The sequence below is a fragment of the Larus michahellis genome, chromosome 3 (assembly GCF_964199755.1).
Source record: "Larus michahellis chromosome 3, bLarMic1.1, whole genome shotgun sequence".
Lineage (NCBI taxonomy): Eukaryota > Metazoa > Chordata > Aves > Charadriiformes > Laridae > Larus > Larus michahellis.
In genome coordinates this window covers 114,954,632-114,980,684 of record NC_133898.1, presented here as the reverse complement: position 1 = coordinate 114,980,684, position 26,053 = coordinate 114,954,632, and the positions used below count along the sequence as shown (strand labels likewise).

The following is a 26,053-nucleotide window of genomic DNA, read 5'->3' as shown; positions in this document are numbered from 1 at the left end:
TTTGAAGGATGGTATTTGGTTCACCTAACTTAAAGGCTTGAACTATGACTTAAAAAGGAGTTGTTGTGAGATAACTAGTTAATGAAAAATGAAGTTTTACGATCTTAAAAAAAAGTCTCCTCAGAACACAAAAACCACAAAGTGAAACTGTACCTAAAATCCCAGAACAACAACAAAAAAAAAAAGCGTCTGTACCACACCAATCCATAAAGATCTACTTAGCATTGCATCCAGCAGCGAGCAAGAGAGATGCGTAGGGAGGAATTTAGGAACCAAACAAGCCACAATGACACTTCACCAAGTACCTGTGCAGCTTCACACCGTTTGTGCCCGAGTCAGCAGTGAGATCGCTGCATTTTTTAGTTTCAGATACCTTTTCTTTCCTGGCATTTGTCCAGTCGTTATCTGGCCCTTTCAACACCCAAAACATCCTACCGCAAGGAGTTTCACCAGTTACCCACAAGACACGGGCAGCCACATTTCCTGCTGTTTGATTCTGAATCTGCAGAACAGCAACCTTTTCTGACACCTCCCAGTCCTTGTACTGGAAGAGACATTGAAGAGTTGCCTCCCAAACACATTCTACAAACTATCGCCCGATCTTCCTTTAAGTCACCTCTTCTTTAGGTTGGAAAGTTAGTAGATAAAGTTAATTGTCTCCGGTAGGAAAACTGTCCCTACATTTGATGATCCCTGTTGTGACACTCTGTACCTCTTACTTAGTTCTTCTGTAACTTTGAGAAGAGGGAGAAAAGCAAGAAAAACCCAGCCAGAATTCCATGGAGTATTTAAAAATATGGGTGCATGATAGATTTATACATTAACATAAAGTTGATCTCCATTTCTGTACTAGAAGTCAGGAGTTATTAGAAAATAATTCCAATGTAGCTGGGCTACAACAACGGCATGTTTGAAAACAGCAACACGAAGCGATTACAGAAACATGTATAATTAAGATCACACCGATATTTAAATTAAGGCTGGTACATGAGCATAACAGCATTGACAACACCTGTTTACAGAAAATGCTACAAGTTTTATTCTTTAAAAAATAAAATCTCTTCCTATTTAACAAACATAACAGCATGGACAAATCTGTTGACTGACATGTACTTCATGGGTGTGCTTGGACACAGAACAGATAACGGTGGGGAAAAAAAAAAAATGTATCTCTGTGTTTTAATAGCAGCTCACGGGCCACTGAATCATCTTTTTTTAAAGAAAACCAAAAAATAATGTGTAATGCTTACCCACTGTAATGATGCCACACAAAAAACCGCAAACTTGCATTGTATCTGTCTTTTAAGGTCTTCTTCCCACTCACTTTATCTTTACTTGTACTACTTTCACCAAATTGACTCAATAGACTCAATTATATATATATATATTTTAAAAGTCAACTGTAGGACAGGAAGAAAATTTGAGACATTTCAAGATGTATTTTCTCCATCTGTGTTCTCATAACCGTGAAGATCAGAGAGTATATATTCCAGTAGATGCAGAATGGGGCAGGTTTGCCCTTTTTTTGTTCTTCCCCTCCTTCCCTCTCCAGTAAATCTGATCAATGGGGTAGCATTTTTTCAACACTTGTTCCAAACTGCTCAGAACATAGGATTAAGGATTTTATCAAGAAAGAAGAGGAAAAAAGTGAAAAGACAAGACTGAATAGAATGATGAAGACTAAGCAACTTGTAGGTATACTTTTATTTACATCATGATTTTTTGTTTAAAATTATCATTCTTCTTTAGAAATGACTTCTGCAAGTTAGGTAGTCTTTACTTGCATCAATACAGGCATTTTACCTTTTCCTACAAGGTTTACTCATCAAAAATGGTCAGCAGACAATTTTATTTTAAAAACCATCTCGGTTGTAGTCTTTAGCTTTCGTGAAACTAGAAAATGATTTAACATATCATCATTCAAAATAGTAATGTCAGTTTAGTGAACACGTTGTCGTCACCTATCAAATTCCCAATACCAAAGCAGTCACCAAATGGTATAAATCGTTTCCACAGTAAGAATTTCAGTACAGTGACCTCATGCAATATTCAGAATACAAAAGTATACAGAGGAATTTTGCTCCTCCTTAGACAGGGGGACAAAAACCATAAAGCCCTAGAACAGTGATTCATTTCATCTGCCCCTCCTAGAGGAGTACTATAATTAGGAAACTAAATCCACACCCACAACTAAAGAAACAGGAGCACTTAAGAAATACTGTGAAGTTTATAAACTTCTATTGACATACCCAAACTCTGTAATGAAGCAAATGCTAATCCTTCTGCTTTTAAGTGGATGAAATTATAGTACCATAAATAGCATCTTTGATATAAAACAATCACAAAGAATGAAATACCATTTGCTGTACAAAAGCACTCCGCCACATTGCATCCAATTTAGGGTATGAATGAGGGAATGAGGGAACCCAAGAGACACACTAGCCTGATGAGCAGGACAAATATCTATTTTTAGTAACACTAAAGACAGTCATCATGAGATTCCTATGGATCTTCAGTGGTCAATATTACAGCTTCATATCAGCTTATGCCATATAAGCTTAGACTTTACCCAGAATATCTATCCCCTGGCTCTATGTTTGGATAAAGGCTGGTACGAGCCGTGTGCTCTACAGCCATTCCCGAGTAACATCATCCTCACAGACATCCCGCTCTTCCCTGAGCACCTCATGGTTTGAATACAGACCTCACTCTTTCCTGCGCTGCAATAAAGTTTGCCGCTCATCTATTTGCGTGAGAAGATACTCATTTTTTCTGTATTCGAAAGAATGATGAAAAAGTGCTTAGGCTTTGTTCTCAGTGCAAGGTCGGAAGAATTACCACCGTGAGGGAAGGCAGCATGCAAACTCTACGAGCTTGCCCAGCCCTCCAGGAAAAGAGCTGAGCGTAGGCAAGAAGAAAGAAGCATCAACACTCTAACAACAGTCCCTCTGCTAACCTCCGTCTATCCTTCTTCAGTATCTACGTTTAAGTCATCTAATGAAAATACTCTCGGTAAGTGATAGAGCTAGCTACTTTTCAAAGCCTCCCAAGGAAGATCCTATCTAAGTTTAGGCACTTCAAACACAGTAAAATATTTTATCAATTTGTGACTGCAGGAAACAAAACAAATCAGAAGCAGCTCAAAAGTATCTAACAGGAAAATGCAGGCAATTGTTTCCAAGGAGAATAAGCTGTGTAATACACTTAGATACAGAAGTGACAGTTTCTACGTGTTATTTGGTACTGTAAATTCAAAGAACTAGTTTTCAAGAAACTTGTAATACTGATGCTACTTCCGGTCAGAATCAAATCATTCAGCCAATCTTAGCAGCATAAATTACATGAACCCCTCACACTTTATAACGAGCTGGAAGAGACGATTAGAAATTAGCGAGGACCGAATGCCGAATTACTTCTAAAATTAAGACACTACCCTCAAAAGCTGAAGAATACAACCAAGTCCTAGTTTTGGTTATATAGAGCAGGTGATTGTCAAAATATTGAGCAAGCTTCTCTTAGTCCATGAGAAACCCTCCAATTTTACGTTTTCCTCCAGGCTACCTGACAGTTCTCCTGCCCCCAACATTCACAGGGAAATCAAAATCAGGAAGCGTCTTGAACTACTTAAACTCATCAGCTAAATTTACAAAACAAAATGGCTTTTACTATGCTTGAACAATGCTGAATTGATTCAAATACATTTTTGTGGCACATTCCCAACCAGGTTTTACTGAGCAACTCTGTTGTTAGATGGTCACAAGGCACAAAATGTTTATACAGCACAAGTATTAATAACTGTATTCCGATTGTAATGTTGCCTTCAATGAAGAGAATCAGAAAAAGGAGCTAAATCTGAGGTTCAATAGCTTTCATCTTCCTGCCATAGTAAAACTTATCAACACATAACCATATTGTGACATAAATTATTAGCATTACATCGTTATTATGGACCTGGAAGAGAAGTCCAGCACTGGGTAGTACTGCACAAGGATAAAAGTCCTGAATTTAAACATGGCTCTCAGTAGGATAGCGAACAATATGAAAACATGTAGCTCCTAGATATGAAAGTATGTGATTTAGACCTCTCCAAATACAGCTCGGGCAGGTCCCTACACTCCCAGGCAGGTCTGTCATACCCCTCTTTTTATTGTGGGATCAGGGGATAAAGGGAAAACCATAAATAAAAGATCCCCCTTTTGAAGCAGAAGGGGGGATCTCTCTGCATAGTGCTCAGGGACAAGCTCTTGGTTAAAAAAAGGCAAGAAACAGCACTATAGGTATTCTGCAATGAAACAAAGAGGTAAAGGCGACTAAGCTGTAAGCAGCAGGGAAACGAAAAAAAAAAAAAACAACCCAAACCTTGAATTTCAATGCCACAGGTAAATAGGTAAGTCGTGAAACAAATATGAAGAAAAAGCAAGATTGTTCTGTAACTGGAAAAAGGATATGAATACATCTTGTTAAAATAACATGTAAGGAAGAGAAAAGTTATGTCTACAAAAAAGCAAAACAGTATCTGATAAAAACAAGTATTTTACAAAGGAGAGGCACGGATAATTTACACACAAGAAGCTTCAAGGAAATAACTGAGGAGCTCTCTGAAACACAAATGTTGTTTTTTAAATAATCCTAAGAAATTCTAAACATCAAAGAACTCTCCACATTAATATGCAGTATTTAAAAAAATGTAAACGGGGAGATTCAGGAACTCTAGAATGATTAGCTTGGCACAGATCCTGAACAAAATAATACAATGGTAATGGGAAAAATGGAAGCTAAAAATATCCTGTCAGTCAAGCAGCCTTCATAAGGTCAGGAGAGGAGAGAGCCGACTGAAGCTCCAGCTCCCACAAGGAGCTGCTCTGAAAAACCTTTTTCCTTCTTTATGGGATAGTAAAAGGGGACCCAAATCAAAATTACTACAAAGTTTCACTGGAAGACCGTAATTCATAATTGTACTCAAAACTCAAGAGCTGCTCTGCTGGAAAGCAAAGTTTGCAGAACAAAGGAGCAAAACAGAAGCATCCTTGATAGAAGAGGGATATATTGGCAAATTCATCTCAGAAATCAGATCTCCCAAATCCTCAGCAGAAGTGAGATTTGATTGAAGGTGACACAGAAAGGTGGGTGCCAGAAGGATTAGTCACAGAGGAATACAGATACAAAAGTGCTGTCAAGAATAAAATCAAGCAAAATCTAAAAAAAAAAAAAAAAAAAAAAAAAAAGTAAAGAAAGAAATGGAATAGAAGAACAAAAAGAAAATACAAGCTATAGAATACTGTAAAAGAAGAAACCAAAGAATTGGAAAGCTTCCAGACAGCGTAGAGAAGAATGATCATCTCTCAATGTTTAAAGCAAGCCTTTCACTCCCAAATAAAAGAGGAAAGAAATCCAAGCTAGGAAGGGTGTGTTCCTCCAACTCAAATAAAATAAAATAAATCCAAAGGATCATACAATAAAATGCTCTGCACTAAAGTGGCACTTTCTCACAGGAGCTAAAGTTTTCCAGTCTACTTTATAAATACATTATAGTACCTACTTCAGCACCTGTGAGAGGTTCCCTTATGGAAAAGAGACCCTGGATGAAACAGACCTTTTCTTAGGAGAGCAAATATTTCTTTTCAAACTCTTCCTTTTCCCATCAACGCGAACATCAGTTCATAGAATACTCTAGGTTGGAAGGGACCTTAAGATCATTGTCATAAGGGAGCATGAATTAAAATTTAAAATTTAAAGTGAACACAATGGAGAGCTGCCCAGAGCTACCGGCCTAATGTGACACGGACAAAACCAGACATAATTTTAATATAGAATGATAAGCTATTAAGCCTGAAAGAAAAAAGGTACCGGGGGGAAGAAAGGAACAAGAAGCCTTTCAGTTAGATGGGAGGAAGGGGTGAAAATCCTGACATGTGCTTTTGTCTTTCGTGATTCTTCTTCTCTTGTCCACAACACTGATTTCTGACTAGCACAGTATATTGCTGCCACTTTACCAAGGTACACTCAAGATTTTTCTGCAGGTAAAGGTAAGGAAAATGCTAACATCCCTCTCAGTCGGAAGTTTAGGAAGGATTTCTGTATTATGGAAAAACCTGAAGAGTAACACAAGGAATTATTTAAGAATCAAGACATCTAGGGATGAAAACAGGCGAATTATATAGAGTAGAATTCCAACTAAATAGCTTCTGTTAATATGGGTACATTGAAGGCAGGATGTTTAAAAGGAAACAAAAAAAAAAAATAACAAAGATAACCAAAACTAACCTGGATATTCATTTTCTCACATTGCAAGGTCAAAGCTGTCTGAATAGGTACATTTCTTCTTATAGGCAGGAATACTTAGCGGATTATAAAAAACAAAAACCGCAGTGGAAGACAGAGAGGAATGGAATTAAATAATAAAAAAAAAAAAGGAATCATTTTTAAGATACAGGCTCCTAGACAGCAAGGTGTATCAACAACACTGTCAACACTGAAGCATTCAATGGCCTTGTAAATGGCAGAAGGTTTCAGACAGAATTGTGCAGCTACTTCCATGTAAGATTTAAAAAGAAAAAAAAAAAAAAGAAAAAAAGAGAAAGGATTATATAGAGAAGCCACTCTATGACCACACTTTAGGGCAGAAGTAGTAGCAAGGATTATTCAGTAAATACCCCTTCCTTCTGTCTTCGAAGGCAGGCTGGTGGACAATTTCTGAACAGAATTCATCTAACACCCACCAAGCTCAACTCTCTCCTAGGCCCCCCATCCCTGAGAAAAAAAGAGATTCTTAGTAACTTTAGGAAGAAAGGAGTTATTTCAAAGTTGGAGGAGAAACAGAGAGAGGGGAACTTCACTGAGGTCACACATCGGGCTCCTTGCCAAGTCCAGATATTTGTGCATCTAAAAAGATGACCATTCCAGAAGCTCTTCAGAACAACAGCATCTGAAAGATATTTATGAGACTACACCTGTCCTGTTCCACAGAGCACATACTCCAAAGCGATGTGTTTATTATCTTCAATACTTTAGTAAACCATGTTGCCCAACAGCCATGGGAGTCACCTGCTTACCTATATATATACACGTACATTTAAGTTTGTGTGTGTGTGTGTGTGTGTGTGTGTGTGTGTGTGTGTGTTAAGAATGTGAGAATCACAAACACAATTTATTTTTGGACCTTAAAAAAAGCCAAACAAACTGATCTACTATGCATTAATGGTAAAATATGCCAAAAAGTAATGAGTTTTATAAAAAATTATGAAAGCTAAAGGTAAACTTGAGACAGCAAAGCAGACCCAAAATAATTACAAAAGAGATAATCGGGTATACAGTCCTGAGTCAAAAAAGGTAAAAAACCCCAGATCTATGGCAAGGACAAGTTGTTGCTAGCTCAAGAGAAAAGGGATTTTGTATGATGAGGATACAGATAGATCCCTAAAAGCAAAATAGAGGATGTGTATCTTAAGGATGTATCCCTACTTCAAGCAGAAAAGGAAGAGGGAATTTGTGTGTAGCTCCACTGAAGGACAGATACTACCAATAAAAATACAACAAACTGAAAGCAAATTAGCCACGGAACTTTATACATATTACTACTAATTTACAAATTTGTTTTAACTCCTACACTGGTAGGCTTTTAAAGAAACAGATATTCTCTGCATTAAAAAGGAAACAAAAATGACTTCCACCTAAAAGAGAAGAGATGACTGCGCTCACCAAAGATGTGTTGGCTACTGGCACAAGCTCCAAGATCAGCAGGGATTTATTGAAGTTAAACAAATTGCAAATAGCAAGAAAAAAAACTTGATCTCCTGCATAGAATAAAAATCAAAACTTAAGTATCTTATTCTTTCTTGATGCATAAAAAAAAAAGGGTTTTAATCAAATGGAATGATAATACTTGTTTTAGAAAAATGAAATTTTGCAGAGTGAGATGAAAACTTTCTTTTCTTCTCTTGTATTGGGAAATTAAAACTTCTGAACTAAGAACAGAGCAGGAGCATCCTGCTACTGCTGCTGTTTGCCCTCTGAACCCTCTGATCGTGCATTTAGGTAAAACTCATTTACCAAAGGCTAACTTCTAACATAATCACAATTTTCACAGAGGGAGGGATAAATAGGATGATTAATCAAGTGAAGACTTAGAAAAGAGACTTGGAGCAATGGAAAAATAAACACGTATGGAGGATAAACAACTCATTTTACACAAAGATCTTTTATAAAGTACTTTTATCCTTCATAAAATACTCATGAGAAGAGTACTTCTCTCCAGCTAGGACCTGACACGTTTCTAACAGTTATGCATCATAATAAAGATGATACAGAGAGGTAGAGGCTCCTTTTCCCTTTATTTATGAGGCAGAGCTCCCAGACTTCTGGACAGAGATGTCCAGATAGGATAAACTTTGTGATGGGTATTTTAAATAAAGTTCAGTTTGGGCAGAATGAAAAACTATGTCCTTATTATTAGCTATTCCATTACTAAAATATGAAGGGCTTATCTGCCACCTACACTGAAAACGTGAAATGGAATACAAAGCATACTATACCATTTGAATCATAGCATACTTGAGGTTGGAAGGGAGCTCTGGAGATCGTTGAGTCCAACGCCTCTGCTCAAAGCAGGGTCAACTACAGCAAGCTGCTCAGGATTGTGTCCAGTCAGGTTTTGTGCATGTCCAAAGATGCGGACTCCACCGTGGTTCAGGGCAGCCTGCTCTAGCATTCAGTCATGCTTACAGAAAAAGTTTTATGTTTAAATGGAATTTCCTGTATTTACCGTCGACTCCTGTCTTTCTACTGGGCACCACCAAGAAGAGAGCCTGACTCCATCCCCACTCCTTCCCGTCAGGTGTTTACACACATTATTGAAATCTCCCCCAGCCTTCTCTTCTCAGTGATAAAAATCCCAGCGCTCTCAGCCTCTCCTTGTATGACAGATGCTGCAGTCACCTCTAATTGCTAAATTGTACGCGGGACAGGCAAAAATTGTCAGTGATATAGGCTCCATTCCTGTATTACACAGCACAGAAGTTCATCTGCTGGAAAGCCTCAGACTAGTCACATTCCTTGCACATGAAATACTACTACTAAATGACGAGGCATAAAAAAAAATAGCCTTATGCATGTACACGTACACACGTCACTACATAGAAAGATAGAAAGTAGATGTGACTCACCTTGTAATAATTGTTGCATTTATTTTTTTAAAGCTATAACAACTTCAACCTTGTACAAATTCCATATATTTTGGGTATCTGGGAAATTGTTACTGAAAAAAAGCATTAAGCCACTGAGAATATTTTTATATAAGATGAGTCTTATCAGTTAGGCTTCGTCTGTACTCAACTGATAAAACAATACTTAGTATGACTTCAAATCCTTCAAGCTATGATGACATAACTACTTCTTGACTCAAATTTTGGCTGCAGGGAATTAGCACAGGACACAATTAAACACACTAAAAAATCTGTTCAAAATAAAAAGGAGACATATTGAATAGTCCTCTCAGTTATCAAGATTTTTGACCATGTTTGCAGCTTACATTCACTAGACTTGAAGCACAATAAATAATGGCATTAGAACATCTTATCTGCCTGGTCATTAACAGTCATAATCCCCTAAAGGTTTTGAAGATAATTGTCTATAGAAAATTATATACAGAACACCAAGGAGAAAAGAAAGCAGGCTGTATTTTCAGGATGGAGTATTGCACAATCTGACTTCCTGATCCAGGACAATAACCTCATCTCTTGAGTTTCTCAAAACTCAGATGTCAAAACCAGATACAGTAAACTATTGGTAATCTCAGTGCTGCAATGAGCAGCAAGATCAGTTCTGAAACATGAGATGCAGGAAACAGTCAGGAAGGTTTTTACAATTATCCCAATGACGCAGTCAAAAATGTTAAAACTAAACCTGAGGATGCATTACACTAAAGGCACATTGAAGGTAAAGTAGGAAGCAGATATTCCTTGAAAGAGGAAGCCACAATAATACTGAAGTGGCTGGAAAATAAACTGTACGGTAAGTTTACAGAACTTTCCCTATGTATCTCAATGAAAACAAATTTAAGAGATTAATTGATTAGCATGATTGCCTACTTATGCTTTGGAAGCGAGGGGTGCAAGTGTCAGTATCACAGACAAGCAAGATGGAAGTCAAAAGTTACACAAATTCAGCTTTCAGATCAGCAAGTTCCCATAAGCTAAGTAGCAGACCACACTAGATACAGACTCATCTTAAGCAATAATAAGAGGAAAAGAAATTCATATTTGGGTTTTTTTTTCCCCAGTTTGTCAAAAAAGGAAAATGCATATATGCTATACAAGTGTTTAAGCCAGAGAGTGAAATGGCTACTTCTTTTTTTTAAATAAAAGTGGAACAAGATTAAATTTACCAGCTTCTAGCTCTCAAGTTGTCAACCCCCACTTCCATGTCAGGACATGCTACAATCCGTAGTGGAAGTGTGCTTATGGAGGGACAGTGACATAATCCAAACTGAGAGCTCTGGGAGAAAGCAAGCTAATAGGGACTGACGAAATCAGCTTCGGAATTGGGATCGGATCATCCTGCATGCCAGAAACAGCTCTATCCCAAAAGAATGCAGTAGGATCCTCCAAGGGCAACTGTCATCTCCTCTCTGCAATCCAGATCTCCCACTTTGAGGCATGGCACAAGTTTCACAGCTGCAATTCATATGAAAATTTTATCTGTGTGATTCTTAGGATTTGGAGTGGAGTATTATTTTATTTAATTAGACCAGAATAAAAGTTCTGTGTAACCATTTTTCAGAGACAGCACTACCTCCAAAGGATGGAGGCAAAGAAGGACAGAGAGACTGAGAATTAAAAGAGCTTACAAAAAAAAATTTACACCCACATTTCAACCTGATCTATTAAGGAAAGACCTAAGACAGAAAAAGAAATCAAGAATTTTTATATTATATTTATCTCCTGGTTTTTAAAAGTTGAGGTAATAACAGGCAGGATAGCAGTGGTATATAAAAAAAAATGCTACACATTAGCTTCTGAACAACTCACGACCTGCTGAATATAAGCTGCATATTGGAGATGGTAACATTACTTGCAACGTCATCACTGGGGGCTTGGGCTACAAACACCTTACAGCAGGCAAAAACCTAGCTTTTCCTGTTAGCAGAATTGCTGCTTTCTGCTCTTCAAAGCTAAGATTTTAGTTGCTCACTTCAAAAATCAAAAATAAACCTTTTTTCTGCAACACAAACACCAGTGGGCAATCGTTACCACAACACATAATAATCTTAAATAAGGGAAATTTACATTTTACTCAAGACAGTCCATCACTCTTCAGCTTCTAGAAAGGCCGTAACCCCTTATGTAGATTTTAGGTTTGATATATTTCAACCAGTACAGCAAGAAACAGAACAAAAGATATCATCTAAACCATATTTTATGAAAAGAATATGGAATTACAAACAAATTCAAGAGATATTTTAAATAAGCACCAAAAAGGGTAACTTATTGCCCTTAATCATGAAGCCAAATCCTATTTCTGAGTGTTCCAAAAGCAGTCCTGAATATCTTTTTCTCCACAAGTACTTATTGATTGCGGTTTAACTTAGGTAATCAGCTTAATAAGGCTGGTTAAAGATTAAAGCACTCCGACTCACAGAGCGCACCAGTTTCTGCACAGGCTCCAATAATGTGAAACGTGAACTCTACAACATAAGAATAGATTTAATCAATCTATTAGTACAGTGACCAAAAAAATTAAAATACCACAAGATAACTAGGTTTTTGTTGTGGTTTTTTTTCTTAATCTTTCCCTTTAAGAAAAAAAATTACCTCTACACGAAAGATCTTAAGATCAAGTCCATATAATTTCATCTTCTCCGGAAAATGCTGAAAAACATTCAGATATGGAATATGACCTTCAACAACAAACCTGCATTAAAAAAAAAAAAAATGAAGACCAAATCAAAATAGTATTTGGTATGACAAACGCATATATTTATTCTAAAATTAATACACAAATCAATTTCTGATTTGAAATAACATTAGTATTATACTGCCTAAGCCATTCTACCCGAAGCTACACACCCTTAAATGCTCCACAGGACAAAAACCAGTTCAATCATTTAACAGGCCTTTACGTTGAAGCTCAGATACGATTGACAAATGATAATGTTATGGCAGCAAGCTTACAATCAACATGCTCGTATGGAGTTTGTTCCACACATTCTTCAGCTACTGTGTTTCTGAAACTCCTTTAAAGCCTCCTTGGAATGGTATAGAATTTTTTTTTTTTTTTTTCAAAATTTTAAAGTTTTAAGTAAATTTTAGTTTTAAAACACACACTTTCTGCTGGAGAAGTTTGAGGCAGGTAATGTGGCAGGGAAGAGAGTCACAGAATGATGAGCAGATACACAGAACTGAAAGCCCATTAATTACATCTGTATTCTGTTTTGTTAAAAAAAAAGGATTATTTGGGTATTAAAAGAAATGGTTCTGTATACTAATTAATTATTTTTTTTTAATTTGCACCCAAATAATGCATTTTTTTGTTAAAAACTGGCTTTGGTAAGTGGTTGACAGTATTATTTGGGATTTTTCTTGGCTTTTTCATATATATATGTATATAAAAGTATACACACAAACATATACACTCATAAGATGGGGCTTAACAACAGCTACTAATAAAAAGCCACCACCACACCAATCCCCTGCTCTTATCTAATACCTTAGGTGACATTCACAGCTGCACTAAATTGAAGAACTTAAAACTTGAGTGATGGCTTCACAAAATGGATTGAGCCAACCTAAGAGCTCAACATAACTAGTCGTACTCTGGCTGTGTGCTCCTGTTGCTCATCATCCTCTTCTACAAATGTAACTCACAACAGCAAAAGTTTGCCCGTTACCCTGTTTCAAGAAAGGTTTGTTTCCCACCACCTAACAAACTGGGGAGGCTCACAGATGGTTCCAACAAGTGCCTCACAGAGGCAGGAGGAGAGAAGAAAGGGAAGCAAGACCTTCCTCTTTCAGCAACAGGGACCCATTACTGGTTCAGCTGATGATAAGCTTTGGCTGACACGTGTTAAGGTGCAATCACACAATTAGCTGACAGATCTGAAGAGCTGGTACCAAGACACCGAGAGCAGCAACCTCCTGAGCCAGCACAGCAACAGCTGGAAGAGGACAAACAATCAAGACCTTCCTTGGGGTGTGGTGGAGCGGTGATTGCAGCCAAACCACCCTAACAGCTTGCTGCCTCCGAAATGGGAAATCCCACCCTCCCTGCAGTCCTCTGCCACACACTCCTCCCTGCTGACAAAAGCACTTGTGTGACTTCTCAGACAGAGGATTAGATTGAAAACTAGTCTTTTGTTTTCCAGGGTTTGATTTCAACCAGACAGATTTCCAGACTCAGCTGACTGCAGGGACGTTACTGCCAGCACAAGGCTGAAAGGGACTGTGGTGAAGCAAATTAACCTGCGCCAAAATATCCGGTGAAATTTTCTTTTGCAAAATTAGTTTTCTGCAGATCTACTTCTTTCAACTAACATAGCAAAACCTGGATGAATTTAGTACCCAGGGCAAAAGAAAGGGCAAGAATGTTTATGCAGGACCACAGCAGCTCAGGTCAGCTTGAACTGATGCTGAAACCACATCGTTATACTGCAAGAGGCAAGCAATGTCCATCAACATTGGTGTCTTTTTTAAAAAAAAGTTTTCACTAACTTGGCTGTACCAAGTTAAAGCATTGCAACTGTTTAAAAAATGACGACATCTTTCCTAGCTTGAAATTACTGTCTCCGTACAAAAGAATGCTCTTCTCTCTCAGGTTAACAGTTGGTTTTAGGTTCTAAAAATAAATGAAACAGCATAAATACCCTGTTATGAATACAATGTGCTGATGATTCAGGTTTTTAACACTTACTCCAAAAGCCCAGATTTGGAATAGCATTTCAGAACAGTTTCTTCTGCTGTTCTTCCAAACCTTTCATTTACCAGACAGATGATCAAAACACTTGTAAGACTACATTGTATCAGTGAAGTGCTTGAAAACTTGACTGGGCGATACAGTACACAGTCCATGTGCTTTTAATTACAGCAGCAGCATACATTAGTAACGTCCAAGTATGAAAAAAATGCTAGGTCCTCTGCATGCTACGAGGAAATGATGCATCTGTTGAAGCCACACAGTAATGCCACAAACTGATTACAAGTTTAGTCTTGCCAGCACAGCTAGGTATAACCTCATTTGAAAGGCATTAGTTCTCACAATCTCAAAGTCTAGCATCTTGAAACTTTTTCCAAAAGCCAAGAATTTTGTTATTTGGATAAATAATGCAAAGTGTATGGAGTGTTGGGAGACTATTCACAATGGAAAAGGATTTGATGTGTTGCATAGAGTAAGAAGGTTGTTAAAAATGTTATTTTTAAACCAAAACGTTCCTGTCAGAGGAGGTAATTGTACTGTTTTTTCTGCTAAGTATGTCAACTAGCAAGGAGGAACGTATTTTTGGTGTTGTAAATCCTTTAAAAGCTGGCAGATTGCCCTACCATGGTGCCTAAGCATGTATCACAAGGGAGGAGCGGGAGTCAGCTGACTTCAGGGTAGGGAGAAAACCAAACTGAGAAAAAAAAAAAAAAAAAGGCAGAACTTTAAGTACAACTGTAATTCAGCTGGTTTAAATAAAACAATTTGCCTATAAAGATTTAAAAGGTAATGCTGAATACTTAATGTTTTCTCTGCATAGTTTTCATCTCTGGTCTGTCGCTATTTTGATCTGTGTATCTTAATGCATGCAAAACTGTGAACGTTGTCTGATTTTTTTAAACTTAAATATTCAGAAGTTAGAAAAAAAGAATTTTATGGTAGTACATGCAGTTTAAAATTCTTTCCCCTTCTTCATCAAACTTGTGAAAGGCAAAGACCTTAAGGGTAGGGAGGGGAAACATGATAATGTAATTACAGTCTTATACAACTATCGTATCATGGTAAAACTTTGCAATACAAATTACATTCTTTTAAACATCACTTTCTGCATTTAATTCAGTTCATATTTTCAGTGCATTTGAAGTCACTGAATCATTCCAATTTACCCACTTTCAAAAGTATTACACCCATAAATTGTACCTAATTAAATGATATCTTCTCATTCAAATAATCTTATTTCAACTTCCAATTATCAGTTTCTGATCATGCCTTTCTGTGCTACGTTTACTACTTGACTTTTTGTCTCCCCTTTTCCAGCTGTTTTTGCTGTTTTCATGTTTCCTCTAAATCCTTTCAAGCAAACGTGCTCATCTCTTAAGGATTTTTCAAGTGCCAAATCAGTAATATACCATAATATGCAAACACCACAATCAACCTTTCCTCTTAACTGTTGACTTCAACAGTTTTGGGTTTTTTTTAAACCACACCATCACACTAAGACAGGAACTTGTGAGGATGTATTTGCCTCATATGACCCCACAGGCTTTCCAGTAACAGTTTCCAAGATACAGTAACCCAAAAACAGATGTTTAATTATTCATTTAATTATTCATTTTTCTCTCCAAACAGGATGGGCTAAGCAAGAATTCTTTACTGTGACCCACTTGCTCTGTCTCAGCAATTGTAATTTACTACTTGGATTTTTGCCATATATAAGCATTATTAGGCATTATTTATATATTTATTTTCTAATCATTGACAAAAATACAGAGTATACAATGGTAGTTCTGATTCCTATAGAATTCGCTTAGGAAGATACTGGTCAGTAATAAATCTTGCTATTGAAAACTACTTTTGAGTTCTACTATTTCTTAATCCATTCAATAAATACTTCTGTGTTGAATTCTGAATACTGTGGCATTTTGCTGAACATTTTACAAGCATCTTTTATGCAACAACAGCTTATCCAGTTATGCAAATATGCAATGGTTTGTGCAATTCTGACTGATGAAGGCAACAGCCACCCCCTAAAGTTAAATCAAAGGGTTAAACATTGTTTTGCATAGAAACAAATTAGTTAGTATTAACTACTGTACTTTGAGATGTACAAACCTCCCCTTTTTGAAAAGTATTTGCAAAAGGGCGTTCTTCAATACCCATCCTTCTCAGAAAGTTTGTACAAAGCTAGAAAAGTGCAGGTGGAAGCTGGCACTCCAGGGGGGAGAGATCAGGCTCTGGGGTCGGCTTCCCTTGCATTCATCACGTTTTCAGCAGCAATACTAGTTACACGCACCACAGGTGGGGCATGATGTACTCGTTGCCTTGCTTTTTAGCTCCCAGGTTACATACTTGAAAAATAAAAATTAAAGAATTGAAATCTGCCCTATCAACTGAATTTTGAATCAGTTTTTCCTTTATTTTGTCCAAGTTTGCAATTTGAATTGCCAAAGCACAGTTACTTGTGTCTTTCTGTTCCTTAGATTTTGTCAGAGTAACATTTTTTCCCCTCCATCCTTTTAGAAATGCCCAGTATTTCAACACTTGTTAAAAAGCAGTTATCGATATACAAAAGGCCTTCCGAGGAAGATCTAAGAATTCCTTAATTTAAACTATTTGGGTCTGATTTAAAATATTTATTGCTAGCAAGAAAGGTTGAATTATTTTTCATTCCTTAAGTAGACTGGAATATTTCAGTTGGAAGAGACCTACAACCATCATCTATCCCAACTGCCTGACCACTTCAGGGCTGACCAAAAGTTAAAGCATGTTGTTAAGGGCATTGTCCAAATGCCTCTTAAACACTGACAGGCTTGGAAGTAAATAAGGAATGTGTTTATAGCCCTGTAGAGGGGTGAAGGGAACTGCATTGTCAGCAATAGTTTGACGGACTCCATTTAGCATCAAACCCTACTATTAGAACATTTTATCTCTACTACATTAAAAGCTGTATTATTCTGAACTCTGATAATTACAGATACAAAGACATGAAGGCAAAAAAGGACTTCCTGTATTAATTTCTGTGCCCAACGCCATTGCGTGAAGCAACTTAGCTACCTTTCAGATCACTATATACCCCTGCTATTGTTTGTACGACGACACTGATGTAAGTCCTGGAGAATGTTTACTCATTTAATTCTGGCATGCTGACAACAGCAAAAACACACAACAGAAGTGTGACCATACACACCTCCACTGGATCTTAAGAAGTTTTGAAGGAGAAGGATAAAAACTTCTTTATCTCCAAAACCGTCTCCCTTACAGGTCTTTGAGATTCGTTGCAAGCAACAGCAGAGAATATTCTCCAGAAGCAGCAGCACAAATTGTTATGTCAAAGAAAAGATAAGACAACTAAATAGAAAGAACTTCTCACTATTTCTGGGCAGATTATTAGGAGGGCAATAGTATAGATCTAGTTTAAAAAAAAGGTTTTATTTATGAAAGCCACAAATATTTCACTAGAGACTATTCGTACCTTAAGAGATCAGATAATGTCATTGGTTCTCTCAACCAGAGTAACGCCATGTAACAAAATGAAAGGGTCATTGGCATTGTCATCCTCAGTTTCTCCTTTCGGTTCTTCATTAAATACAAGCTACCATCTACCGATCCAGAGCACACAGAGGTGCTTTCTTGGGTTTATGTTAAAAACAGAAAAGAAAAAAAAGTAATTGATATGGTACACACACAATCCATGCTATACAGAAAACAAGATAAAGGAACCTTTGTTCAGCAACTAGTGACATTTTGAAATCACTACGTTGAGTAGTTAGGTAGTTTGTGTACTTTTCTACTAAACAGCTGATCTCTAATTTATTCATCTACCAAGATATGAGACGACAACCTGTTTCATAAACTGCTACTTCATTTCACTAAGACATTGGATCACACGAAGAGACGAAACTCACTCTAGTACCCATCAAAACAGGCATTTTGTTGGAAACTACACTTAAACCTGGAGTTCTAGAAGGACGCTAATTTCTATGCAACATAAAACTAACATACTTACAATCTGGAAACACTATTTTCCATTTGAGAGATAAGGGAACAGTGGGGAAACAAGGGAAAATTTGATGTGCTTAAAACAATGCCTCGGAGTTGGGGATTAAAATAAAGAGTTTTAAACTTCACAGTCAGGACTTTAATGAGAACATGATTTACACTGCAGAAATTTTAGTGAGGTTAAGGTATGTAACCATCCTCCATAAAATCTCTAACTGTGGAAATGTAAGTATTCTTTTAAAACAACATATCTACATTCAATGAAGAAAACCCACCTTCAGAATAAAAATATAACAAATGGTAAAGAAGGTAGGAAAAAACCCACAAACCAACCACAAAGAAAAAAATTTCCTTATGGAGATGAATCACTGAAAACTAAGAGAAGCAGCAATAAGAAATTTAATTTAGGGGAGTGATTTATGAGTTAGGAACTTTTTCAGCAGTGAAACCTGGGAATTCAGGGAAGGAGGAAGAAAAAAAGAAAAGCCCCTCTTCCCTAGATCCTGACCCAGCTAGGAGGAATGAAAATGTTTTGTTTTTAAAGCACGCCAGGACAAAATATCAGCACTGATTCTGCGGAGATTTTCTGACTCTGTTTCCCCACAGACTGTTCACCTGTTCAGACAGGAACAGCAAGGGCTGGATCCGCAGCCTGGGAGCTGCAGAGCCATGGCAAGCAGCCTGCAACAAAACAGTTTAACAGTTCAGAGAGCTTGGCAGCTCTATGGTTATGCTGGCAGGTGACAGCCAACCCTGTAGGGCGACAGCGGCCAGCGGTAGGTAGAGGTCCAGCGCCCACCGACAGGCAGTATGAAGACAGACATTGCACATACCGTGTTCCTGAGCCAGAATTGGCCTTTGATGCCACCTACCGGCTCCTAAAACGGTGGCCGGTAGCACTAGGGACACAGCAAGAGGTTCAAAGAACCGTCTCAAACACACGCCTGGTACAGACTAAGACAAGGTCTAGGTGACAGCACCCTGAGAGGTCTATCATGTAGAGGTGCGCAAGGGAACAAAAGCAGGAACATCAGTTAATCCTTTTAGTCAACAGTTTCACCTTTTACATGGATACCTGTGCTTAAAGGCAGCTTCACAACTGAAGCTTCATTATTAATTTCACATTTAAAATAATCCTCATTATATTTGTGGCCTTAATGATGGCACTCAATTTCCTTTTATTTCTTCCAGGTTATGCAAGGCTTGACAACACACAGTTACACGCGTATAATAATTTAAGATTTAATAGGCTTCTCTAGCAACATCTCAGTGCTATACTTGGTGGAATTTGCTGTTATCGCTACACCAAAATAACAAAAAAAAAAAAAAGCTTGCACGCTGGACAAGCCCCTTAGGAAAAAAAGGGTGTTGAGGTTTCCAGCCTGTAGCAATAAGAGCTCGGTAAAGACAGCACTGAGAAGGAAACCTATGAACCTTCACAAGAATTTATAATCAACTAGAACACATCTAGTATTACTTCTGTTAAATTTCAATACACAAAATAATTCCTGTGTCTGTCTGATTTCAACAAAATGTACTTTTAGTGTTGCTGAACTCTTTATCCATTTCAAGTGCTTTTAGTAAAATTGGTATGACTGCTTAAAGCTGAATTCAGTCTCTGAAACAATAGACCAAGAACACAATAAATTATGGCCTATCTTAAGACTATCCAGCTGTTCTAAAACTCTGAGAAATATAACTATAAAAGGAACAAGTATCAAGGAAGAAAGGAGCTCCTCCAAACGTCAAAAAGGGGAAGAAAATTCAATGGAATATTTTCGCTAGAAATTTTTCACTCAATTCTTTCCTCTTCATATAATATATATGTGTAACACCCAAGATCTGCTACATGTGCAAACATAGTTACTCTCTACCTGAAAATTTTGTCATTTTAAAATATAAGGATGAAAGGTACTCATATTATATTCACAAAAGTTTTTGTAACCATTTTTGCACCTTTTTCGCCCTCTCTAATTCTGTTTGGATTTTTTTAAATATTTTTTTTTAATTGCTGCAGATCAAGTTTCTCATTCTATTACCATTTCTGAACTTTATGAAATAAAGAGAAAAACATGAATAAACAAGACTGCATTCTTCTGAGGTTAGACAGGCAATATCACAGAAGAACAGAAATGTGACATAAAGAGAAGAGTACATAATAGGGGGAAAAGAAACACTGAAACAGACAAAGAAGGAAAAGGCAAGCAAAGAATAAAGCAAAAAAGAAAAAACATCAGAAGTTTAAAATAGAAAAAAAAAAGCTTTCAAACATGCCTTGAAATATATTTCCAATATCAGACATTGCAGCATTGTCTGGCATTACACTTGCCCAGTAACACCAAACACTCCCTTTTTCTATAACATTTTAATTACAGAATGCTAAACATTTTAAGTATTTTCAAGTTGATATTGCGAATAGAAAGGAGAAACCGATGGAATGCTAAAAGAAGATTTTTGACAGAAGGGGTTATAGGGAAAGTAGTAAAAAGAATGCAGAGACAAAAGATACAGAAGTACCAAAAATATTGCAAGAAAAAAATTAGAAAGCTAAATATATCTATGAGATGGGAAAAAAACCCAACAACAAAACAAATGCCAAAAGAACAAACTCATGTTTTTTAACATCCAAGTCACGACTGACAGCGCTGCTATTAGCTAAACAAGTGCTTATTCTTTAAAGCTGCTGTGTTTGTGAACACCTAGTTTTGCAAATATGATAGCAATTTTCTCACACTCCAAATAGGAGGCACAGAGCAACCTTACTACAAAATAGAGAACTTCCTTCTGCATTTCCCATTGTATTTCCAGGTCCTGTTCAATTTTAATCTCTTTGGGTAGGGGTGGGGGGGGAAGTCTTCTATTTCTGGTAGAATATAAAGTACTCTATTGGCAAACAGGACATAAAAAGTTTACACTTTCCAACCAGTTCCTCCAATTCATTGTACATGAATACACTTTATATATATTTATTTAAAAAACTATACAAAAATGTTTTCCAGATAGCTCAGTTCGTTGCTCCTACCTGAGACCTTGCTAATTGATGAGGCAAAGCTGCTATCAGTCTGCAGATCCCCCTCACTTTCAGACAGAGACAACAACTGAAGAGGGCTTGGTGTCTCCGGTTCACTGTCCACATCAGTACTGCTATCGCATACCTGGGTTTTGTAAATCAGTCATTGCATTCACTACTGTTAGTTACTGTTTCAATCTGAAGAAACCAAATAAAGCATGATAGATGCAAGAACAACAGTAAATGAAGTTTAAACTCAAACTGTTCACATTTTTACTTTCTCTATGAACCACTGGTATGTAAGAAAACCCTGCAAAAATGTATTGTTAAAGGATTTCTCAAGATAAAAAAGACCTCTAGCGATTACATTGCATTTCAGTCTGCTACAATGACCAAAAATTTGGCAATACAAAGAATCAAAGCTTGATGAAATAAGTAACTTCAAGAGAGCAGGCAGGAAGGATGGTAGCTGATGATGTATTTTGTATTCTAATTTCTGCTCTATCTACTGACCATCTAAGCCAAAACAAAGCAATATTTTTAAATAAGTAGTTTTCCATACTCGGAGAAGTGTTTGTCTCTCAAAACAGGAAAAAAACAAAAAACAAAATGGACACAGGGAACCCCGTTTAGAAGACATCCTTCATACTGAAGTCACATTAATACAAGCTAAATATGTAGCTTGAAAAAATAAGGTTTCTGTTGTTGCTTTTTAGAAAGATACCAAACATCTCATGGGATTTGAGCTTTTCACTTACTGATAATGCTTTGACAGTTTCTCCAGCTGATGTGTTGCAATATGCCTGTTTGGTCTTCTGAAGGTAACGCCTCCAAAAATTGCACAAAACTTCATCCTGATAAATACAAATGGATAGAGATTAGTGCAAAGTTCACAAGATCATTAATTGCTGAGAGAACAGAGTGTAATTTATAACTCAGGAATGTGAATAATGTTCCAGCTCTAATTTTATTAACTGTGATTTATAAACTATGTTTTAAAATTACCAGAGAAACTAAGTTTCTTTTCATATGCTTAGTGTTTTTAGACAGGGAGTTGTTAAATTCACTTTAAAAATTAGAATCTTTTAAAATAACGCCTCCTGTAACACAGGCACAGTGTATACAACTCACAGCGACATCTACATACCTTCATTTGTGGACATACTCCTAATGCTTCTAAAGCTTCAGCTTGTTTCTTGAGTACGAGCTGAAAGCCTTCACAAACATACCATTCACAGCCTCCATCTAAGTTAAAAAAAAAAAGTATGTTTTTTTTGTTTGCACTGTTCTGGGTGGTTTTTTTTAACCTTATGCACACTTATTTCCACTTAATATTCAGTTCTCTTGGTATCAGGACAGAGACGTGTCCCCCTATTAAATAATTTTAGCTGGTCTATGCTCTAGGATATACACTGAATACTCCATTAATTTCCATTTACTCACAGTGTTGATCACGAGGAAAAGCTACTGAACAAGCACTTCTCTCCACATATTTCCCAAGAATAATATATTTCACTGTAATTTCTAGTGTAGCATTTGTAATTGAGTGGAGAGTTGTTAAGTGACCAGTTTTAAAATAAGTGCAAACCCATCATTAAAAAATGAAATATGATCATTTCTTTCCCATCCCCAGCATAGAAAACTGGAACACATTGTGGTGGTGAGTCAGGCAAAAATCAACCAATATCACCACGTTCTTCACCATTCTCTCCCACAGAATCATACACATTTAAATGAAAGAAACTTTCTCAAGATATTCAGAGCTTCTAGCAAAGCTCAGCACTACACGAATTTCATAGACTTGGCCTTCTCCAGTTTATTCATTATCCCTCAGACCGCTCTACATTTACTTTTCACCCTTGCCTCTCTATATTTACTACTCCTTTCTCCTTTTCTGCTGGATTAGGCTTGAGACATTTTCTCAGCATTTCTCAACTTCCTCTTCATTCCCTCCCCACCTGTTCTTCACTATCTTTTCTTCCAATCACACATCACATCTCAACAATTTAGGAGTTATCTGCCCTAAGTTTCTGTCCTGCTTCAATGACACTGGCTTTAACAGTTAACCACAGATACAGCTTACTCCTATAAATGCATAAAAATAAGTTGCCATAGCATAATGTAACTGCACTTACAGAAGGGACTGTATGAAGCTAAGGATTTCTTTCTTAAGAAGTCTGGCTAATGAAGAAGATGGCTAATGACTTCCCTAAAAGGAGAAGTAAAAAGCATGAAGTGGTACACAGCTCAGACTTTAGGAACAATACAGGCAAGTGGAGGTGTTAAGGTTGTTCCCCTTTTTATTCCTTCCTTCATTTCCCCACAATTTTCTTTTGAAAGGAATGTAGTGCTCCACTGCCTCCACAGTAGAGCAAAGATAGGTCAGCGTATCAGAGACAAAGCTAACCCCATGCTTTGTAATGCACTGTAATGCATTTTTGCTTTTTGAAAGAGGCCACCAACAGTAAAACATCTACCCAGCCATCACAGAACACATACATAGCTCCAGCAGCAGCCTTACCATAACACAGTGCACATATCATCATATGTAATGACTGCTATTCCTCTGAAATTAAACTCACGAAATTACAAGTCTAGAAGTGACGCTGGATAAAAGACATAACATTGGTTTAGCTATTATAACTGCATGAAATCTCTTCGACGTAGGCTTGCGTGTAGGTTACAGGGCCAAGTACCTGTAATGCAAGCCAGACTGACATTCTAAGAGCTGGACCACCATCATATCTCATGTACAATGACAGACAACTTTTCTGGTTTTGTGATAGCCATCACAAGGAAGGAACAAAGGGATCACCACACCTGAATGCATGCCACTGGTATCTTCAGTGAGTACTGGTTTCCACAAATCAAAGTGGCAATAAGTTCTGTTCAATGCAAAAAAAACCACCACCAGGCTCACAGAGGTCACCTGTGGCTCAGGAATTCACCAAAGGTGACCACTGAAGGTTCCGACCGCATTTGAGGAGTGTATTTTGTTCTTATTTTTACAGTCTTTCCTAGCTATCTGCCCTTGTCCATTGTCAAAGACATAATGGGCTAGGTGAACCCTGGCTGAACAGACACTCTTATGCAAAATACAGAAGGAAACTCATACATACCAGTTTTTTCCTGCTTTTTTAAACCTTTGGAGATTGTCTGGATTCTTGAATTACAAACAAAATCAGAGTTTACAACGTCTGTAGTTCTCTGCAAAACAGGAATATATCTTAGCAAGAAAAAAGCCAGGTGTAACTGGCATAAATAGCCCTATCATAAAATATAACGGGGGAACTTGTTTATATTTCCTAAACTAAAGGGAGACTTTTCATTCAGAAATTGCAAAAATAGAGAATTATATGCGTCAGGGTTTGCTTGCATTGGTACTGTACTGAAGCACAGCAATACCTCTAAGGCATCTAGACAGTATGCCAGCACCACAGACACAGCAACACAGCATCTTAAAATGGCTCATTTTAAATTGTGATTTCAAGGAACATTAGTTTTATACAGTGTCAAGTCAAGCATGAAAAGAGAAAAATCACTATACTGCCTTCAACTTCTAATATCAAGGAGGAAATCTAATATTTTCTAAAAATAAACCCAAGAAAATCAAAATAAACCTTTTTTTTTTTACCTCAGTAACACTGTGGCAAGATCTGCAATAAAGTCTGCCTCCATCAGTGAGACCCCAGTTCACTTCTGAACATTGGGCACAGCGTTCATTAAAATCTCTCTAAAAGGAAAAAAAAATTATAATAGAGTTTCACACGTGCTCAAGCAAAACAAATGGCACTATTACTAGGCGACTGCAAAGTTTTTGAAATTATTCACTGAGGATAATATTTATGCCCTTTGCGTTAGCTCTGCTTGATAACAAGTAATCATTGCTATCAGTCATAGATAAGTGTGAACAAATGATTTTAGCTGGCAAGCATCAGCTCTTGTGTATGTGAACATTAGTACAAGGGGAATAATAATGCACACCTGGCACACATGACATGGCTTAAAAGAACCAACATCCATCAGAAATGAAAGCAGAGACAAGAAGTAGAGAGCGGGAAATTAAAGCAAAAATACGTTTCTAGAACCTGAGGAAACATGAGTGGAAGAAAGCATGCACAAGCCGGTGAAGACGGGCGCAAGGGAGACTTCCCAGAGAAACCAGAGGAGGGAGGGAAAAAAGGGAAACCAACAGATTAAAATAAAGCGTTTTTCAGCAGCCCCCAGCAGGGCTGCGCTGGGGACCGGCTGCCCCCTTCCGGTCCGGGTGTGTGTGGGGGGTCGGCCGGCGCCTCACCCGCGGCCCCTCGCCGGCCCCCGGCCGGGACAAAGCACCGGCCGCCACGCACCGAACAAGGGGTCGGGGTAGGGCCTCGCCCGCCGCCCCCAGGCCGGGCCGGGCCGGGCGGGGCCCAGCGGCGCCTCCGCTTTGCCGCCGGTCCCCTCCCCGCCCCACAGCCCGCAGCCACCGCACGCCCGGCGGGGAAGCGCATCCCACACGACCGCGCTCCGCCACCTCCCTCCGGCCCAGCGAAACCAGCCGCCCCCACCGCTTCCCTGCGCCGCTCGGCCCCCACCGTGGCCTCCTCGTCCATGCCGGCAGCCGCCCCCGGGGCCCAACACCATGGCAACTGCGCCGAGCGCCGGCACTGCGGGCCGGCCTGGAAACGGCAGCCCTGGCACTTGCGTTCCGGGCCGGCCGCGGGGCCTGGCGCCCCCGGCCTGGCTATCCCTGTCAAGCCTGTCCCCGACTGGGGGACCGCCATCTCCCGCTCTGCCGTGGGTGCCCCTGGGTTTTGTCCCATTCCCCCATCTCCCCTCGCCGGAGAGCTCATGGCGGCACGGCTGTGAGGCACTGAAGGACCCCGGCGCCTCTTGGGGCGGCCACAGGCCCACCGCGGTGGCCAGAGGGCCCGCCCGGGCCCCGGCGGGAGAGCAAGGCACCGCGGGGGCACGGGGCCCGTCCCCTCTGAGGGGACATGGGTGCGGCCCCGCCGGGGTGGCACGGGGTGCTTCCCCTCTGAGGGGACGTGGGCGTTTTACTGAAGGGACGTGGGTGCTTCACCTCAGAGGGGATATTGTGAAGTTCACTGAGGAGATGATGGGCCCTTCAAGGGGGCATGGGGCCGTTCAGTTAGG

The 26,053-nt window shown here is 38.6% G+C and overlaps 1 protein-coding gene across 5 annotated transcripts in view; it reads right to left on the bottom strand.

Annotated features, from left to right (window-relative positions):
• Window positions 1-25,632, bottom strand: part of TAF1B (TATA-box binding protein associated factor, RNA polymerase I subunit B) — a 50,107-nt gene extending 24,475 nt beyond the window's left edge. Inside the window, exons 1-9 of one of the 5 annotated variants that reach the window (XM_074581821.1) lie at window positions 25,492-25,577; window positions 24,549-24,647; window positions 24,034-24,121; window positions 23,050-23,123; window positions 22,062-22,159; window positions 21,673-21,768; window positions 20,927-21,059; window positions 17,378-17,534; window positions 11,808-11,907 (exon numbers count right to left, since the gene is read on the bottom strand). In XM_074581821.1, the coding sequence (XP_074437922.1) occupies window positions 11,808-11,907; window positions 17,378-17,534; window positions 20,927-21,059; window positions 21,673-21,768; window positions 22,062-22,067 (492 nt within the window). In that variant the 5' untranslated portion in view covers window positions 22,068-22,159; window positions 23,050-23,123; window positions 24,034-24,121; window positions 24,549-24,647; window positions 25,492-25,577. Of the gene's footprint in view, window positions 1-11,807; window positions 11,908-17,377; window positions 17,535-20,926; window positions 21,060-21,672; window positions 21,769-22,061; window positions 22,160-23,049; window positions 23,124-24,033; window positions 24,122-24,548; window positions 24,648-25,464 lie in introns of all 5 variants that reach the window. The other 4 variants (XM_074581820.1, XM_074581822.1, XM_074581818.1 and 1 more) reach the window with 4 other exon arrangements.
• Window positions 25,633-26,053: the final 421 nt, after the last annotated feature.